At 36.7% G+C, this 20,970-nt stretch overlaps 1 protein-coding gene across 1 annotated transcript in view; it reads right to left on the bottom strand.

The window, feature by feature from the left end:
* Window positions 1-2,174: 2,174 nt before the first annotated feature.
* LOC130077158 (uncharacterized) overlaps window positions 2,175-20,970 on the bottom strand; it is a 50,879-nt gene continuing 32,083 nt past the window's right edge. Inside the window, exons 6-16 of the mRNA XM_056242303.1 lie at window positions 12,862-13,054; window positions 10,545-11,721; window positions 5,386-5,428; window positions 5,138-5,177; window positions 5,055-5,104; window positions 4,796-4,945; window positions 4,174-4,417; window positions 3,644-3,742; window positions 3,499-3,569; window positions 2,629-2,727; window positions 2,175-2,546 (exon numbers count right to left, since the gene is read on the bottom strand). Coding sequence (XP_056098278.1) covers window positions 5,154-5,177; window positions 5,386-5,428; window positions 10,545-11,721; window positions 12,862-13,054 — 1,437 coding nt within the window. The 3' untranslated portion in view covers window positions 2,175-2,546; window positions 2,629-2,727; window positions 3,499-3,569; ... (3 more) ...; window positions 5,055-5,104; window positions 5,138-5,153. The remainder of the gene's footprint in view (window positions 2,547-2,628; window positions 2,728-3,498; window positions 3,570-3,643; window positions 3,743-4,173; window positions 4,418-4,795; window positions 4,946-5,054; window positions 5,105-5,137; window positions 5,178-5,385; window positions 5,429-10,544; window positions 11,722-12,861; window positions 13,055-20,970) is intronic.

The raw sequence follows: 20,970 nt of genomic DNA, 5'->3' as shown, positions 1-20,970 counted from the left end.
CACCTACGGGTCATGAGATATGACAAATTGCTATTTTGGCCAATAACTTTTGAAAAGTTTGTCAGAAAATCATAATTGTGGTATCTATGGATTCCTTGCATCATGCCGAATCCGTGGATATCAATATTGCCATGATGGGATGTACCACGTGTCTGCCATTTTGAATTTTGTCATAATTTGCAATATCTTTTAAACTATTTGAAATTTCTTCACCAAATTTGGTATGGATCATCATTAGCATGGCCCGAAGGTACCTGAGAAGTTTGATCACAGCGCCACCTAGTGTTCCAGAGATATCATTTTTTTTTTTAAAAACGCTTATAACATTTTAAAATATTGTTCAAATTTTGAATTCTTTATGTCATTATGATCCTTGGTTTATGCCGATTCAGACGATATCTCATTTATCATTTTCCAACAATGTGACTGGCCGCCATATTGGAGCGAATGTAAAACCGTTTTTTCGCTACTCCTCCTTCAAAATTTGTCCAAATTTGTCCAAAATTTGCTCAAATGATCTTCGGACCGAGCCGCACAGAAGTACTGTTCCCGATTTTTTTGCTATACTGGAAAAAAAAAGTTATGATGTCGCAAATTTAACAAGTTCGACCCAACATTGGTTCAGAGGCTGTAACTTGTGAACAGTTTGTCACAAAATCATAAAATTGGTGTCTATCGATTCCTTGCATCATGTCGAATCCGAGGATGTCTATTTTGCCAGGATTGGATGTACCACGTAATAAGCTAAATTAGCATTAAGATAGCTTAGCATGCTTATGGAACTTTTTTGTGAACTCATTCTCACACTGAACCCTCTCCTCTGCTGCATTGAAATTCACGTCCTCTGAGTGGCGCAATCGGCTAAACCATGTGTTACAAATCCCGAGCCGTTCCGATTGTGGGTTTGAACCCCGTGTTGGATGAGTATAAAAATTGTGTTGATTCCTGCATTGTTCTAATCTATTGCGCTGCAGCAGCTTGTTTTCATTTCATCCATAAGTACTTCTGAACCTATCTCTTCTTCATGTACATTCTATTTCTGCTCTTTTTTCTCTTCTGGCTCCACATTAGCTAACCATAAGTTACATTAGCATTAAGAGATCTTAGCATGGTTAACTGGTTGAGATGCCAAGTAATTCTTTTGTGTGATTATTGTGTGCTCATTCTTACACTGAAGCATATCCTCTGCAGCTTAAGCGTAAGCTTAACCATGTGCCATGAGCCAAAACCATTGTGTTACAGACATAGTGTCTTTCTGAAAAGTAATCATTAGAATATGATGTGGCACATTCATATAAAGATTCATGCTTGACTTGATTAATGGAACTTTGGCATCTTGGTAAAAAACATATATAAAAAAAAACAATTTTCCCCAATGGTCCTACTAGATGAGTAACAGTCACATCACCCAGAGATTGTGAGTTAGAGTCCTGTCCAACTTTATAAAATTGTTCCTTTATTATCCAGGTAAGCATTGTTTTAATCTTTCTTTTGGTTTTAGAAACATTGTTCATTCTTTCATTCTCGAGTATCCAGAAAGTTTTGTGAAAAAAGGATTGCTATAGCGGTCCTTGACAATCTACTATTCTTGCAATGTAAGCGGTTTTCTTCATATTAATACTTTTTGCCTTTGTGTGTTCATGGTCATGTCAATTTCCTTTTGTGTATTGTGTGTAGTGAGCTAGAGAGTAGAAGGGTGTGATTGGATGTTTGTCATGGTCTAAGTAAACTTAATTTTTTTTAATTAGGCTGGCTTTTATAAATTTCAAGTTAACTACATAAAGCTTTAAACCAAACAAATGCATATATAATAGTTTAACTTTGCCCACTGACAATACTTAAAGTTAAAACATTCAAGTTTGACAACATTTTAACTGTTGTCCTGAAGACAGTCACTTACTAATTTTAATATTTCAAAATAAAAACAACTGTTAAAAAATTATAGCTTACTACAAATTAAATGAAAATTATGTAAATGCTCGATCCACTAAGCTGTTTTATGATGCACTTTTTGTAAAAGACACCAAGTTTGTAGAATCAATTCATATACTAAATATAGTGTCTACATCCATTTAATACAAGTAGAAAATCAAAGACATTAAAATGAAGTATATGGCTACAGAGACAAAGTATATTTCACTCAATTTATTTAAAAAAAAATCTTTATTACTTTATTTAACATGTTGTGCCTTAATACCCCAGTGAGCAAGCCAAAAAGGCGACAGTGGCAAGGAAAAACTCCCATAGATAGCAGTGTGGAACATCATGGACCAAGGGCTGGAGCATAATCAGCGTAGTGGCAAAGGAAGAAACCTTGAGAGGAACCAGACTCAGCAGGGGCAGGCCATCCTCTTTTGGCTGGCACATATTAAAGTAACTATACATAGGCCAAATGTAATACAAGCCATCCATTCAACATTGTTACTGTGGAGATTATGTATTCATTTGTAAAATAACAATTGACTATTGACTGCCTGCATAGGTTTAAAGTTTTTTCAGAACAATTTTTGAATTGATAGTTCAGAAGAATGTTGTTGTCACTATTTCTAGAAGGGGAAAAGAAATAAACCAAATCACAAAAATGATATGTTTTCAGTAACTAGTTTGAATATATGCATTATACATTACCTTTTTTAATCAGTTGTACACTTTAGAGAAGTTAATGCCGCATACAATCTTTTCATTGGTATATGTGAGGAAGTTTTGACTTCAGTGCATTTCAGATATCTGAAAATATTACATTCATTGAACAAAGTGCTATAAGTAAAGTCTTCACATTAAACATTTCACAACTAACATAGCCATGGTCTGTTACCTTTCTGTTTGTGGACATTTGTTTAGGGATATGTGGACTTCAAAATATCAATAGTACGAGTTTCTGCACAAATCTGAAAGTGTACCATTAGATTAATCAGTGCTTGTATAAATGTCCACAACTTAAATTTACTTTAATAATAAAACTTACCGTTTTATCAGTTGTGCGCTTCTTTATAAAAGTTCATGGAGCAGAGGATCTTGTGATGGGTATATGGAGGAAATTATGACTTGGGTGAATTTTAGTAATCTGAAAATATTACATTCATTCAACAAAGTGCTATAAGTGAAATCTTAACATTAAACATTTCATAACGAACATGGACATGGTCTGTTAGCTTACTTTTTGTGGACATTTGTATAGGGATATGTGGACTTCAAAATATCAACAGTAGTTAGAGTTTCTGCACAAATCTGAAAGTGTACCATTAGTAGATTAATCAGTGATTGGATAAATGTCCACAACTTAAATTTACTTCAATACAACTTACTGTCTTAATAGTTGTGCGATTCTTTATAAAAGTTCATGGTGTAGATAATCTTGTGATGGATATATGGAGGAAGTTAGGACTTTGGTGAATTTCAGAAATCTAAAAAATATTACATTCATTCAACAAAGTGCTATAAGTGAAGTTTTCATATTAAACATTTCACAACTAACACAGACATGGTCTGTTAGCTTACCTTTTGTGGACATTTGTATAGGGATATGTGGACTTCAAAATATCAACAGTAGTTAGAGTTGCTGCACAAATCTGAAAATGTACCATTAGATTAATCAGTGTTTGTATAAATGTCCACAACTTAAATTTACTTCAATAAAACTTACTGTTTTATCAGTTGTGCGCTTCTTTATAAAAGTTCATGGAGCAGAGAATCTTGTGATGGGTATATGGAGGAAATTATGACTTCTGTGAATTTCAGAAATCTGAAAATATTACATCCATTCAACAAAGTGCTATAAGTGAAATCTTAACATTAAACATTTCATAACTAACATGGACATGGCCTGTTAGCTTACCTTTTATGGGCATTTGTATAGGGATATGTGGACTTCAAAATATCAACAGTAGTTAGCGTTGCTGCACAAATCTGAAAGTGTACCATTAGTAGATTAATCAGTGCTTGTATAAATGTCTACAACTTAATTTACTTCAATAAAACTTACGGTCTTAATAGTTGTGTGATTCTTTATAAAAGTTCATGGTGCAGATAATCTTGTGATGGATGTATGGAGGAAGTTAGGACTTTGGTGAATTTCAGAAATCTGAAAATATTACATTCATTCAACAAGTGCTATAAGTGAAGTCTTCACATTAAACATTTCACAACTAATATAGACATGGTCTGATAGCTTACCTTTTGTGGACATTTGTATAGGGATATGTGGACTTCAAAATATCAACAGTAGTTAGAGTTGCTGCACAAATCTGAAAGTGTACCATTAGTAGATTATCAGTGCTTGTATAAATGTCCACAACTTAAATTTACTTCAATAAAACTTACCATCTTAATAGTTGTGCGATTCTTTATAAAAGTTCATGGTGCAGATAATCTTGTGATGACATATGGAGGAAATTATAACTTCAGTTCATTCAGAAATCTGCAGAGATTACATACATATAACAAACTGCTTGATGAAAGTGAAGCAGTTTACACAAAAACATATTGCCATTAATGTAGATAATCTGTTAACTGAAATTGACATGCTTTCATTCAAGCTTTGCAGACATAGCTGATCAAAAAAGATATTATTTTTATTTTGTGTGCTTCTATAGAGGAGTTCATGGAGCAGAAAATCTTGTGATGGGTATATGGAGGAATTATGACTTCAGTGTTTCAGAAATCAAAAAAAAAAAAATTACTGACAAAAAGGTAAGATAACATACAGTTTATAAATCTGAAATTATATTGTTAGTTGATAGTGCCTTAAATATTTTCTTTTTAAACTATTAAAATGTACACAATCATGTCAACTTACCTTTCTATGTGAAGTTTTCTAGATCATTTTTAGATGTTTTCTTGTAATCCTATTAACTTAATTGCATTTTATAAGACAACTGTAGGAATGCAGGCAGTCTTTGTGGATGCTTCCTATGCTGATTGGAAGCATCCAGTGTTGTTTGGATGGCTTAGACTGGCAGAAATTAGATCAAAAACAAATTCAGCTAAAAAACAAAACCATTGTCTAAAATGAAGAAAAATCAAACACAAATTTAATGCATAAAAACTACAAAAACCTTGACTGGATGTAGCTTTGGAGCTCCAGAAAGAAGAGCAATTATGGGAGGTGCTGGTTTGTGCCCGATGAACAATGGATAGAACTTGGTATGGAATGGTCAGGACTGTATAGACCTTGGAATCTCAAGATGTGCGTCACATTGTACGAACAAAAACAGAATAGACAGTGTAATTATATACATTTCTTAGTTCAGCGTGCTGCATAAATCAGACATATTACCTTACATGAGTAAACCTTTCTTGATAGCATACTAGTGGACTTGCAGAAATTACAACAAATGAATCATTTTCTTATTGAAATGATTTGAAATAAATGGTCTAATAACATACCGTTTTCACTTGTGAACTTGAACAGACCTTCATGGACCTCAATCTCAGATTAATTGTAGCAGGGCAGGGGCACAGAAAAGAAAAATGCAGTTATACAGTCTTCATTATGTGTCAGAAATGTCAATTACCTTACTGAAACTAGTATTGCTTCATGGTAACTATAGTAAGTTGAAACAATTTCAATTGTAACATTTTCTGCATCTTTAATATAGACATGGTCTATTAACGTACCCTTTTCAGTTGTAGGACATTGCACATGTTGACTGTATCCATGGACTTCCATTAGTGTCCCAATTGAAGATGATGTTAAGATGTCCTCATTGAAGTCTCCCATAATTACTTTTTTTCCTGGATGTTTTTCCAGCTCAGTAATGACATGTAACAGATTTTGTCGAAACACATCAATTTGATATGAATTAGGCCTGTACAGCAGAGCAGCATTCAAACTGATATGTGGAACTGAGAAGTACAAACATTCCAAATTGCAAGGTTCTGGAATGATGACTTTAAAAAACATGTTTTCACAACAGTAAATAGCAACCCCACCTCCTCGCTGTTGTTTTAAATTACTGAAAAGGGGAGTGCTGTTGTCATAGCACTTAGCTCTTGGATTATGCTTGAAAATAAATCCTGGTATTTGTACTTGGTCTTCAACTTTTAGCCATGTTTCAGTTAAACAAATACAATCTGCATTCATAAGTTGTCTGTGAGCTTGAATATCTTGAACATGAGCTTGAAGACTTTGCACATTCTGAAGAGCAATTGTAAATATACCAGGTGTCTTTGAGAAAGTGTGACTTTCTAATGGAAATTTTGGTATATTTTTCATTGCCAAGTCAATTTGATCATTACAGTATATTACAGACTCCTTGAAGTTTTGAATAATTAGTCCATTGAGAGTTCTCACACGACTCAATGCAACATATGCTTGTCCTGAAGTAAAGATCTTGTCAAGGGATACGACAGCTTTATCTACTGTGAGCCCTTGGACTTTGTGAACAGTGCATGCCCATGCCAGTCTAAGTGGAAATTGGCGCCTTAATCCACCGTTGGTTGTGACTTGATCTTCTTGAACTTCAATTACTGTAGAATTTTGGGAAAATCTATGTCGTTGGTTTGATCTCTGAATTTTTCCCACATTTGGATCATCAAATTCCACATGAATGGCTGATGGAAAGTCATCATCATAATCATCGTCGTCCTGATTTTGACTTCTGCTAATATGGACAACTGTACCAAATGCTCCATTCACAAGTCCATCCGAAACATTAATATTTTTCTTTAACATAACTCTTGCTCCAACACCCAAGGAAACACATTTAGCCAAACAGGAGTTGAAAACGGTTAAATGAAATCCAACTTTTTTTTCAATCCTTCCAGTTTTTGGATTTCTCTCAAAGTCTTGAGCTCGAATACTGATTGCCTCAGGACAAACCTCATTTAGTCTCTGAATATTGTATTCATCAACCTCTTTATTTGTAGGAAATATATGAACATCACCGCATTCTTCTCCTGTTTCACGTTGCTTCAACATGTTGATGTCACCTGAGCTTAGAGGTTCATTCTTTTTACGAACTCTCAGACGATTTAAGGTTTCAGCAAAAGTTACATCTTGTTGCCGAACAACTTCAGTTAATTCAGCAATTTCAAAGTGGTTTTCCCAAAGGTTCACTCCTTTTGTATCAGCATAGAGTGGAGTTCCTTTGACAGGCGGCAGCTGATAAAAATCTCCTACAGCTACAAGACTTACTTTTCCAAAGAGGGAGTAATCACCAGTTTGTTTGATTTGTCTCAATCTCCCATGAACATATGACAAAAGGTGATGGTCAACCATGGATACTTCATCAATAATCAAAATCTGCAAACATCCAAGTTTGGAACGCAGAGAATTGATTTTGTCATCACTTAGTGGTTGATATGGCAGTTTGACATTAGCACCAATTGAAAAAGTGTGGTGTATGGTAGCAGCGCCAATGTTGTATGCAGCTACTCCAGTTGATGCACATAAAATCACACTCCGCTCATCAGGGTTGTCAGACAGCTGAGACAAGAGTCTAGAAGATTCATAGCATATTGCTTTGATTAAATGGCTTTTTCCTGTGCCTGCTCCACCAGTAACAAACAAGCGAAACGGTTCAGGATTTTCTCCATGCAGTTTTTGTAAACACCAGTCGCGAACTTTGTAAAATATTGCAGACTGTTTAGCATTTAATGATCTTAGTAAACCCAATGCTTCATCTCGAGACATTGCAGCATTACTGTTCTCAATTGTGAATGCAGTTCGAGGGTTCGCTACAAGATCTGGAATAAGTGTGTCAGAATCATCTTCTTCAGGAAGTACGTTATTCTTCTTTAGCTCGATACATTCATGGCGCTCCTTCTCTGTTTCAGGACACAATGCAGCCCAAGCATCTTCCAAATCAACACCCAGCTCCAAAACCTGTTGAGCTCGGTCCATTTCATCGCTGTCCTTTTCAAACAGTGCTCGATTAGAATCAACAATAGATTTTACTTCAGTCACATTACTTCCGCATTTCACAGCACCATTGTTGTAGAAATCCTCATAAGTGTGGAACTTCTCAGGCTTCAGCTGGTAATCTTCATAATGTGGTAAAAAAAGTTGTAGCAGTGAATGATAGTACTTCTCAGGATCTTTTGTTGGTGAAAATCTTGGATACCTTATTACTGCAGGTTCAGTTCGAGTTCTTCTTATCATATAACCACAATTGTTGTCAAGCTTGATCACATTTTCTTTGTTTTGTGAAGATAGCTCAGATGTTGACAATATCCTGTATTCTGAACAAAAACTGCCCAGACACAGAATCTCAAAATGTTCTGTTTTTGGTCTACTCTTGTATCGGTCAACCAAACTATTCATCCAAAAATTCTCTTCACCACAATGGTCATCTTTGTTTTGGAGAACACGCAAAGGCAAACTCATCTTCACAGGATCAGTTCCAATTGGAATAAACTGGACTTTGCGAGAGCATTCTTTCAAGTGCATACCTGTTAGGCGATACACTGCCTCTTGTGCTGAAACTTCTCTGTTGTGTAGATATACACTTCCCAACATTTTTAATGATGATCTTGCTTCAAGATTTCCATTCATAGCTTCATTTTGTGCACGTTGCAACAACAGTCCCATTTCTTGTTCTGCTTTTGTGATGTAACTAATAATATAAACCACTACAGAGTAAGCATCTGTGACATACTGGATATCCATGTTGCCTTGCCATGCACGCAATAAATGAGGGTTATATTGATTTACCCAAACATCTTTTGGACTTCGTTTCAAGACGACACTTTTCTTTTTAGAACATTTCTTGTACGCCTTCTCAAACACAGCTTGATTAATTCCAATGGATTGGAAAAAGGCATCTGTTGAATCAAAATTGACTTCAGATTCTGTTAACGCAGTTTTGATTTTCTTCAGAATTGCACTTGCAGTCTCATTTCCATCATTGCCTTTCAAGTCATCTCGTATAGCTCTTGTTATAAAGGTGCGGCTAGATGGAGGCCGTGGAAAATTAAATCTACACACTGTGTTTTTCTTCCGGCATGTCTTGGAATGTCTTCTGCTGTGCTTTTGAACACTGTTCACAGTCTCATAAAGTTCTGCGTCATCATCTCCTGGTGTCTCACAAGTGATATAATGATCTATGAAAGCAGCAACCAAAGCATCACTGTCTTCGTTGTCTTCATTTAACTTTGGAGCATTTTCAACCCAAAACAGACAATGAACATGAGGAGATCCACGCTGTTGAAACTCTACACGATAGAAGTAGTCTTTGATCTTTCCAATAGGTTGAGCAGGTGACATAATGACATCCTTCAAAAAACAATGCCATCTATAATCAAACATCCTTGCAGCAGTGACTGGGTTTCGTCGAATTAGTCCACATTTCTCAGACCAGTCAAGCTCATCAACACTGACATTTTTCTGTTCTTGCTCCAGGATGGTGTTGATCATTTCAGGCCATCTGAGATCAGCAGAGCTAAAGGATGCAAAGAAAGTTGGAATACCTAGTTGTCTTATGAGAGCAAAAAGGTCTTTTTGAGTCGATTGCCAATAGGGTGGCGTTCCACGGACTGGTCTCAAAAATTTGTATCCTTCATCATAATTCAATATTTTAGCTAACGACTCTGGGTTTGTCAGCATATCCGAGGTTACTCCTTGCAACAACCTCTTGTCCGACCCTTTTCGCAAAGCAATAGAAACATTAGATACAATTTGATCCAACTCCGACATGTATTGTGCATAGAAAATAAAGTCTGTACTCCGTGCAAAACGTCCATCTGCGTTGAGGATTCTTGCATTCAAGTATCGTGACAGTGTGATCTTTCTTTCTCTCTCATCATGGAATGTTGGACCACCAGTTGGAAAGAGAACAGGAAAACATTTTGCTTCATTGCTTTTATCAGACAGTAATTTAACAGGACTGTTACCTTCAGCTGGTGCCACATTTAATACATCTTGAAAGTGCTGATCAATTACTTCTGAACCAAGATCGACAGGTTGTAAACATGTGTCTGACAAAAGACCACTCTGCTCTTTGATGTAAGTCAAGTCTTCCTCTGGCTGTTCTTCAGTATCATTTTCCTCTTCACTCTTTTCAACGTCAGCTTGTTCCTCCATTTCTTCAGCAACATTCTCTTCTGGTTCATTCAAAGAGTTGATCCATTGTTCATTAATCTCCACATCCTTGTACCATTTATTGCACCTGATCAAACGTCGCAGAGCATTTCTAACACGATCAGTGTGAACATGCTTGTACTCATAATGCCCTTTGTAGGTTAACTTGCGCTTCAGTTTTATCCTTATCATCTTGTCATCACATTCATTTCGTGGAAGAATATTTGACACATCTGCAGTATTTACAGGAACACACACCACCGGTCCATGGCAGCCATTTTGTTTTCCACGGGGAAGACAGAGTAACTTCAAAAAAGGAATATTACGTGCCACAAGATGTTGTTCCAAAGAGTTAAGACACTTTAGTTGATTTGGAATGTCCACCAAATGCATATTGTTAGCAACACTCTCTTCAGGCAGTTTTCCACTGATAATTTTTCGATGACAGGTTGGACAAATCCACAATTTGCACCTTGGAGAAAAACCAGAAGTATTATGACATTTTTCATCACAAACATGCACATACCTCAGGGTGATGCATCTTCTTGCCAAAGCAGCAATTTTGTCTCCTTTGTCTTCATAGCATTCTGGTTTGCATTCAGTAACCTGCTTTCTGAAAAGTAAACGGTGACAAACACAGCACACAAACTCTGGACCTCTACTCACTTCTTGACGAAAACCAGCAATGGCAACACCAATGTCTTTCTGTTTTTCCCTTTTTTTTGCATATACCTCACAGCCTTTTTGTATTTTACTGAAATGAAAGTTTACATCTTTGTGATATTTTGTCTTAGAATACTCACGCACTCTTACTTTAAAGTCCAGGTTTTGAAGATATTTCTTCTTGGAATACTCACGTACTCTTGTGTTAAAGGCCAGGTTTTGAAGATATTTCTTCTTGGAATACTCACGCACTCTTGTGTTAAAGGCCAGGTTTTGAAGATATTTCTTCTTGGAATACTCACGCACTCTTGTGTTAAAGGCCAGGTTTTGAAGATATTTCTTCTTGGAATACTCACGTACAGTTGCCTGAAATGAGACATTATTTTTATATTTCATCTGAGAATACTGGCAAACATGTTTCTGAAACTGAACATCACGGTATTTTGTTTTGGCATGGGCAATTTTATTCTGTCTGAAATCAATGTCACTATCATACTTGGACTTCTCATACTTCCATTGTTTCTGTCTCTTGGTCTCTTGGTCACATTCTGCAGCGTCACTTACCTTCCTTTTACGCAGACATAGCATTCTCACCTCATTTGAAGTAGCATTCCCACACTTTGCTGCGCAAATGTCTTGATCTCTGTGCTTGACACATGTCACAACTTCATAATGATTACCATTACAGTTTTTCAAATATATTGCATTGTTTACAATTACCTCTCCAGTAGGTTTGTGTGCATTCCACCGGCCATCATTAAAAGTCATTATTGTTGTTTTAAATAGATCAGCAGAAGCAAAGATGTCAATTTCAGTGACCCATGACCCAGAATAATAGACTCTAGATTGTATCAAGTAGTCCTCTACTGAAGTATACTCACTTCTCACATACCTCTCAAATATTGAAGCGTTCATTTTCAGGTGTTTGACAACTGCACGGCGAATCTTCAAATGTTTGTCCTCACTTCCACAAATCGCATATGCCAGTGATCTGAAAAAGCAGTTACCATCTGGTTTGATACTCTTTGTCTGACACGGACCTGCAATGGGACCAAAGTTTGTTGCAACATCACAGTCACTGTTATCATTTGTCAAAAGCAAAAGTTCACATAAAGCTTGCTGATCTCTAACAGTCAAGAGAGAAAAAAATATTTCTGGAATTGAAACATCAGTAATAATTATGTCATCTACAACATTTTCAACATGAGATTTTTCAACCCGTTTCTCAGAGACCTGCTCATCCTGCTTTTTTCTTCTCCCCCTTTTTCCTTTACTCGGCAATACATTACACACCGGCTGTGACATGGGAACATTATTGCTTGTATTTTGAACTTCAACCTCAGGTAATTGAAAGTCAGGTGACCTTACCTCAGTCGTCACAGATTTGCATACCTTAGGTTTGCGTTTTAAGACTTCACTGTAAAGTGCTTTACCAGAAGAGCATGGAAAACTGCTGCGGTCTGCCTCCAGCGAGTGGGACTTCGTAACCCATTTCTCTGATAGTTCATACTGATTTTTACTTCTCCCCCTTTTTCCTTTACTCGGCAACACATTACACACTGGTTGTGGCATGGGAACATCAGTGCTTGTATTTTGAACTTCAGCCTCAGGTGATTGAAAGACAGATGACCTTACCTCAGTCGTCACAGATTTGCATACCTTAGGTTTGCGTTTTAGAACTTCACTGTAAAGTGCTTTACCAGAAGAGCATGGAAAACTGCTGCGGTCTGCCTCCAGCGAGTGAGAAACTTCAGCATCTGCATGAGCAAAAACTCCAGTTATCTCAAATCGTGGCGCAATTACCCCAAATGACTGTGCCATCTCATTAATGTAGTTATACAAAGATTCTATGGTGCTGTGATAAGCAACACAACTTGTCTCTGTCATGTTAGCATGAGAATCAACAAAGGCATACCATGAGCCCTCCTTAATAACTGCACATGTGTTGGCACAAATACATAAAAGGAAAGCATCAGCACTCAATAGAGCTCGCTGAAGAGCTACATCAACTGGCATGGCCACATTCCTTAAGGATTCATCATAGTCATCAACATTAACAAATCCAGTGAGAGACTCTGCATATTCTATGGAAAAGACAGTATTACCCAGCACATGTCTCCTTGGTAATTCATGGACAGCAATGTAATGCCTACCCATGACTTCCCGGTCATTTATGTTACCCTGGTTTCGTAAAGATTCATAAAGGCGTGTTCCTGCAACCAATACACCATTGAGATCTTGTGTTGTCCAGGTCAACACGTTCTTCATCTTGCTCATCAACACTGCTATCAGACTGATGGCACCACACTGTCTGCCACGTGAATTTCCAAAGCGGGCATCACCTTGATGAAAGGAACCTTTCAGTAATGGTTTCTGTAGAAATTCAACACATGCAGGTAAAGTATTCAAAGCATTTTCATGTAAAGTTCTGTACATTTTAAAGTTTTGTTCAGAGTTCTGTGGAGGTGACTGGGTTTTTGACTGGGTTTTTGACTGGGTTTTTGACTGGGTTTTTGACTGGGTTTTTGACTGGGTTTTTGACTGGGTTTTTGACTGGGTTTTTGACTGGGTTTTTGACTGGGTTTTTGACTGGGTTTTTGACTGGGTTTTTGACTGGGTTTTTGACTGGGTTTTTGACTGGGTTTTTGACTGGGTTTTTGACTGGGTTTTTGACTGGGTTTTTGACTGGGTTTTTGACTGGGTTTTTGACTGGGTTTTTGACTGGGTTTTTGACTGGGTTTTTGACTGGGTTTTTGACTGGGTTTTTGACTGGGTTTTTGACTGGGTTTTTGACTGGGTTTTTGACTGGGTTTTTGACTGGGTTTTTGACTGGGTTTTTGACTGGGTTTTTGACTGGGTTTTTGACTGGGTTTTTGACTGGGTTTTTGACTGGGTTTTTGACTGGGTTTTTGACTGGGTTTTTGACTGGGTTTTTGACTGGGTTTTTGACTGGGTTTTTGACTGGGTTTTTGACTGGGTTTTTGACTGGGTTTTTGACTGGGTTTTTGACTGGGTTTTTGACTGGGTTTTTGACTGGGTTTTTGACTGGGTTTTTGACTGGGTTTTTGACTGGGTTTTTGACTGGGTTTTTGACTGGGTTTTTGACTGGGTTTTTGACTGGGTTTTTGACTGGGTTTTTGACTGGGTTTTTGACTGGGTTTTTGACTGGGTTTTTGACTGGGTTTTTGACTGGGTTTTTGACTGGGTTTTTGACTGGGTTTTTGACTGGGTTTTTGACTGGGTTTTTGACTGGGTTTTTGACTGGGTTTTTGACTGGGTTTTTGACTGGGTTTTTGACTGGGTTTTTGACTGGGTTTTTGACTGGGTTTTTGACTGGGTTTTTGACTGGGTTTTTGACTGGGTTTTTGACTGGGTTTTTGACTGGGTTTTTGACTGGGTTTTTGACTGGGTTTTTGACTGGGTTTTTGACTGGGTTTTTGACTGGGTTTTTGACTGGGTTTTTGACTGGGTTTTTGACTGGGTTTTTGACTGGGTTTTTGACTGGGTTTTTGACTGGGTTTTTGACTGGGTTTTTGACTGGGTTTTTGACTGGGTTTTTGACTGGGTTTTTGACTGGGTTTTTGACTGGGTTTTTGACTGGGTTTTTGACTGGGTTTTTGACTGGGTTTTTGACTGGGTTTTTGACTGGGTTTTTGACTGGGTTTTTGACTGGGTTTTTGACTGGGTTTTTGACTGGGTTTTTGACTGGGTTTTTGACTGGGTTTTTGACTGGGTTTTTGACTGGGTTTTTGACTGGGTTTTTGACTGGGTTTTTGACTGGGTTTTTGACTGGGTTTTTGACTGGGTTTTTGACTGGGTTTTTGACTGGGTTTTTGACTGGGTTTTTGACTGGGTTTTTGACTGGGTTTTTGACTGGGTTTTTGACTGGGTTTTTGACTGGGTTTTTGACTGGGTTTTTGACTGGGTTTTTGACTGGGTTTTTGACTGGGTTTTTGACTGGGTTTTTGACTGGGTTTTTGACTGGGTTTTTGACTGGGTTTTTGACTGGGTTTTTGACTGGGTTTTTGACTGGGTTTTTGACTGGGTTTTTGACTGGGTTTTTGACTGGGTTTTTGACTGGGTTTTTGACTGGGTTTTTGACTGGGTTTTTGACTGGGTTTTTGACTGGGTTTTTGACTGGGTTTTTGACTGGGTTTTTGACTGGGTTTTTGACTGGGTTTTTGACTGGGTTTTTGACTGGGTTTTTGACTGGGTTTTTGACTGGGTTTTTGACTGGGTTTTTGACTGGGTTTTTGACTGGGTTTTTGACTGGGTTTTTGACTGGGTTTTTGACTGGGTTTTTGACTGGGTTTTTGACTGGGTTTGAAGCAGAGCTTGAAGCAGAGTTTTTGTCAGAATTTTTGTCAGAATTTTTGTCAGAATTTTTGTCAGAATTTTTGTTTTCAGCCATTTTTTTACGAGGAAGCCGCAAAACCTCGGCTCGACTTGTTTTAAGAGGGAGCTGTGCAGCCTCTGCCTGACTTGTTTTAAGAGGAAGCGGTTCAGCCTCTGTTTGCCCTTTTTTAAGAGGAAGTGGTGCAGCCTCTGCCATTTTTTTAAGAGGAAGCGGCCGAACCTCTGCTTCACTTGTTTTAAGAGGAAGCGGTGCAGCCTCTGCCTTTTTTTCAAGAGGAAGCGGCGGAACCTCTGTATTTGCACACCGTTGTGCAAGCCTCTTGGCTATGCGGGCCCTTTTCTTAGGTCGTGGCATCTGTAAATATAAACAAAAAGATTTTTATGTATACTTGCGTAACTCAAGTTGCCAGTTTTACAAAACACCCAAAAATATTTCACTGCATTACACTATAATGATTTTCTAGCCATTTTCACATAGAAATATAATTCTGAAATCAATAAGCATTTAATTAAGATAAATAAAATATTTGATATGCACGTATGTGAATATACATATAAATATATATTTAATTTGGCTTGTGAAAGTCAACTTACTGAAATGCTATTTAAACTTAATATTATTAGTATTCTTTTTCTGAGACTTAAATTTCTTACTACTACTCCTCCTAGAGCTTTAACTTCACATACTCCAAACTCGGCACGGACACTCAAACTGTTCTGACTCGAGTTTTTCAGACTGATCGGACTTACGGTTTTGCTAAAACCCATTGACTTAACATTGTGGAATCTTCACATTTTCAAACTGCCCAACTGTCAAAAATTCAAATCTAAATACTTTGAAGCCCTAGACTCAATCAAACTGCCATTCTATACACTATATGAGCTATTGAGACTCATTTAAACTAATACACTCATCTATATACAGAGGCGTAGGTTTGATTTTGAAATTGGTGGGGACGGGGACATCAATTTTAGGGCTGGGTATCGATTCACATGTTCAATTTCGATTCGAAAGCTCTCAGATTGATTCAATTTTGATTCTCGATTCGATTTTCAATTTCGATTCTTGATTCCTGATTTGATTCTTGATTATATTCTTTGACTATAATGAATATAGATGTAATACAAATCCTATATTTATAAAAAAAAAAAAAAAGAACAGTGGACATAAGTTTACTAGTGGTTAATTAATACAAATAAATTAAGAGCCACAAACCTGTATACACAGTAAAACTCTTTATTTTAGGTACACTAGCTTATACACTAAATGCATACAATGAATGGACAGGATTTTGATGCTAATTTAAGACATAACCGACTGTCTTTACGAGGTTACTAACCAAGACAGTATTGACATAATTTTGCGTGTTTTTAACTGTTACAGTAAAGCGATATAATCCAGTGATAAAACTTTTGTTTCTGGCGAGCTGTTTGTGAGGCGGATTTAGGCTTTATTAACGTGCACGCAGTGAAAGACATCTCTGAGAGTGCGCGAGCACAGCATGGTTTAACATTGCTTGAATGTTTAAACTGGTAAAATCAATGATAAACTTTAGTTACGGTGCAATGCTGGCCCGATTGTGCAAGTGAATATTCAGCGCTTGCCTAGTGCTGAGAGAGAAGACGCAGCACCACCGCGAGTCCTTAATATGGAAAAAAATAGAAAGAATCGATTTTGAATCGACCACATTTTAAAAAACGATTAATCGAAAAATCTATTTTTTTTGCCCTGCCCTAATCAATTTATAAATATATTTTAAGTTTTGATCGAAATTATTGCTAGGGATATATCAGGGTCACTGGATATTGGTAGGGACACGTCCCTAGCGTCCCTACTAAATTCTACGCCCCTGTCTATATATGACACTTATCTATCTAATCTTAAACTCTTAAACTCATAATAAATTAATAAACTCTAAACCCGAACTCTTAGACTCATTTAAACTTATAAATTCTAGCTCATAAACTCTAAATTCATAAACTCATACTCTTATAAACTCTCATAAAACTATTAAACTCATAAATTAATAAACTCTGGACACTTACTCATTTAAACTCATAAACTCTAAATTCACACACCATAGCAACCAGTTACAGCACCCTAGCAACTGTAGGCCGTACTAAATAGCGATGATTTCTCAGAAACTTGTAATATACCACATTTGAAAAGGCTGACAGGCTCTGTAAGAAAATACCTCACAGTGGAGTAAAAGTTGCACCCCTGGGGGGCAGGAGCAGCCCAAAGTTGACTTACTATGGTGTAGGACAGCCCATGACATGCAACTGCCTAGTAACACCATAGCAACCACCCAGAACACCCTATCAACCCCCTAGCAACACCATAGCAACCACACAGAATACCCTACCAACCGCTTAACACCATAGCAACAACCCAGAACACCCTAGCAACCGCCTAGCAATACCCTAGAAACCACCCAAAACCTCCTAGCAACCACCTAGCAACACCCTAGCAACACCCTAGCAACACCCTAGCAACACCTTAGCAACCCACTAGAAACACTGTAGCAACTTTAAATTACTTGAAACTATACTTTTACACTTTAAACTGTTAAATTTCAAACTAATTTAAACTTTAGACTAATTTAAACTAATTTAACTTTAAACTACTTTAAAATTCAAACTAATTTAAAATTTAGACTATTTTAAACTATAAACTAATTTACACTATAAACTACTTTAAACTTTAAACTAATTTAAACTATAAACTAACTTTAACTTAAAACTTTCTGTTCCAAACTTTCACAAGCCAACTTAAAATTTGTCTCGACGAACTTTGTCTAGTTTATTATTATCATTATTATAAAACAGACATTAAGTTATATTATTAAACAAACATTCAGATTGTCTTATTAACCAAGTATTAATTGTAGCAGACATGTGCAGTGCACCTGCACAAACATTAAATAAATAGTTTGTCCAAAATCAACATCACGTGCCTATTCAATTTCAAAATTCAACATACTTTAACAAAGTAATGTAAAAAATTTACATTAAAATTGTGCTAAACTTTTTAACCAAACTTATTTAAAGCACTATCACCATTGCATACTTTTTAGCATGAACAGGGCTATTAATATTAAATGTTTGTAGAAAGCATGTGGCAGCCCTTCATGAGAGCAGCCATTTTGTCAACATTCATTCAAAACACACATAATTAAGATGTCTAAAATACTTTCAACAACCTAACTCTTAGTTTCATACAGAAGAATTGGAACAGCACACTGATATAATTTCAAATGAGATTGCTTAATCTATGACCTGCTTAAACTCACCTTGTCAAGAAACACAGAAACAAGTCTCCTTGTTTGCCAGCCTTATAAACCTCACTAATTACTCCACTTAATTACACTAATTGCATTACACTAATTACACCACTTAACCAATCATTAATAATTATTATTTTTACACTGAAGCCTCTCCTCTGCAGCGTTCCATTTCAGCATCCTCTGAGTGGTGTGAGCTGTTGACCCACATGCTACAAACCCTGAGCCCTTCTTGATCATGGGTTCAAATCCCGTGTGACACATGACCACACTACAAAAAATATTCCTCTCATTAAGGTGATTGCAAACAATAAAAAGCATTAAGACTTAACCCTTTACATTACTGCACATTTAGAAAAAGTACAGTTTTCAGTTCTTTGCTACTTCTCATTCAACGTTAGATAAATTCCTACAAAAAATAGAGCAGATGATCTTCCATCTGAGCAACACAGAAACGTATATTTATGTTTATCTTCATTCAATAATTATGATGTCACAACTTTAACAAGGTCAACCCAAAATTGCTTCATTGCAGTTCAATATTCTTAGTAGTACCAAAAGTCCAGAATTGTAAGATTCTTACAAGAACCTGTTAATCTTAATGTTGTAAAATAATATTTTATTGATCTATATACTGCATCTTGGACTAACTTTATTTGTTAAAGGTGCAGGACAACCACCTAACAGTGAATCACAATAATATCAACTAAACTCATTAAACGTAACATGCTGTCCATTTAAATACTAAATCTTCATTTTGAGTTGATTCTCATTTGAACTATGGAACTTCTACATCTATGGAAACACATGACTTCCCAGGGGCTCAATGAGTGACAGGCATATGACCCAGAGATTGTGGGTTCAAGTCCTTTGTCTTACAACTTTATAAAGTTGTGTCATTTCAATTTCTTTATCATACTGAAACGCGTTGTACTATTCTTTCTTCCTATTAAATACAACGTGTGTTTTATTTATATGCAAAGTCTTTATTTTGAGTTCATTCTCTTTTTTACTACTGAACCTCGGCAGCTGGATGATCTCATTTCTTTTGTGAGGTAAGAAGTTAATGAGTAAGAATACTTTGGTTATTAAAGTTTCTTTTAAAGTTTTGAAAGCAAAGTATTTTTAAGTACTTTTTGAACCCATGGAACCATTGAAGGCTTGGCCCCGTAAGGCTGCTTGCAGCTTTAATTAGGGGCCAAGCACCGAAGGTGCAGAGGCACCTATTGTATCTGTTGGTTTTCTTATTATTATTCTTCTTCTTCTTCTTCCGCAAATGGAAGTCTATGGCAGCCCTATGAACCGTACATAGGAAAATGATGAAATTTGGCACACTTGTAGTGATGCTAGTGAATAGTAATTGGACCAATTTTTGACCCTCTAGGACCAACTCTATAGCGCCACCACCAGTTCAAAAATTCAACATTGAAATGGTTATAACTTTTGAACCCTTTGATCTAGAGACATGAAACTTAGTACACCTGATTCCACTCATCATGCTGATCACAACCAATACCTTACATTAAGACCCCGCCCATTACAGTAGTGGCCATTTTGAAATGTACAGTATTCAGTTTTTTCGCTACTCCTCCTTCAAATTTTGTCCAATTTTCTCCAAACATGCACTCAAATGATCTTCAGACTGAGCCGCATAAAAGTACTGTTCCCGATTTTTTTGTTATACTGGAAAAAAAAAGTTATAATGTCGCAAACTTAACGAGGTCCACCCAAAATAGGCTAAGAGGCTGTATCTCGGCCAAAGTTTGATCAATCAAAACGAAAATTGGTACACTTCATCAGAAGCATGTGTTGAGGTTCCAATGCAAAGTTGGGAATAGCGCCACCTATGGGTCATGAGATATGAACAATTGCTATTTTGACCAATAACTTTTGAACAGTTTGTCAGAAAATCATAATTGTGGTATCTATGGATTCCTTGCATCATGCCGAATCCGTGGATATCGATTTTGCCATGATGGGATGTACCACGTGTCCGCCATTTTGAATTTTGTCATAAATTGCAATATCTTTTAAACTATTTGACATATCAGCACACAATTTGGTAGGGATGACCGACACCATGTCCTAAAGCGACATGAGAAGTTTGATCACAGCGCCACCTAGTGTTCCAGATATATCATTGTTTTTTGAAAAAACGCTTATAACATTTGAAAATATTGTTCAAATTTTGAGTTCTTTATGACAGTATGTTCCTTGGTTTATGCCGATTTAGACGATATCTCATTTGTCATTTTCCAACAATGTGACTGGCCGCCATATTGGAGCGAATGTAAAACAGTTTTTTCGCTACTCCTCCTTCAAAATTTGTCCAAAATTGTCCAAAATTTGCTCAAATGATCTTCGGACCGAGCCGCATAAAAGTACTGTTCCCGATTTTTTTGCTATACTGTAATAAAAAAGTTATGATGTCACAAATTTAACAAGGTCAACCCAAAATTGGCTAAGAGGCTGTAACTTGTGAACAGTTTATCACAAAATCATAAAATTGGTGTCTATCGATTCCTTGCATCATGTCGAATCCGATGATATCTATTTTGCCAGGATTGGATGTACCACGTCATAAGCTAAATTAGCAATAAGCTAGCTTAGCATGCTAATCTGGTTAACATGTCATGGAACTTTTTTGTG

This window comes from Rhinichthys klamathensis, unplaced genomic scaffold (genome assembly GCF_029890125.1).
Source record: "Rhinichthys klamathensis goyatoka isolate OS25496 unplaced genomic scaffold, OSU_Roscu_1.1 h1tg000721l_1, whole genome shotgun sequence".
NCBI classification, from domain to species: Eukaryota; Metazoa; Chordata; class Actinopteri; order Cypriniformes; family Leuciscidae; genus Rhinichthys; species Rhinichthys klamathensis.
The sequence above is the reverse complement of the archived record's forward strand: the minus strand, read 5'-3'. Positions and strand labels throughout refer to the sequence as shown.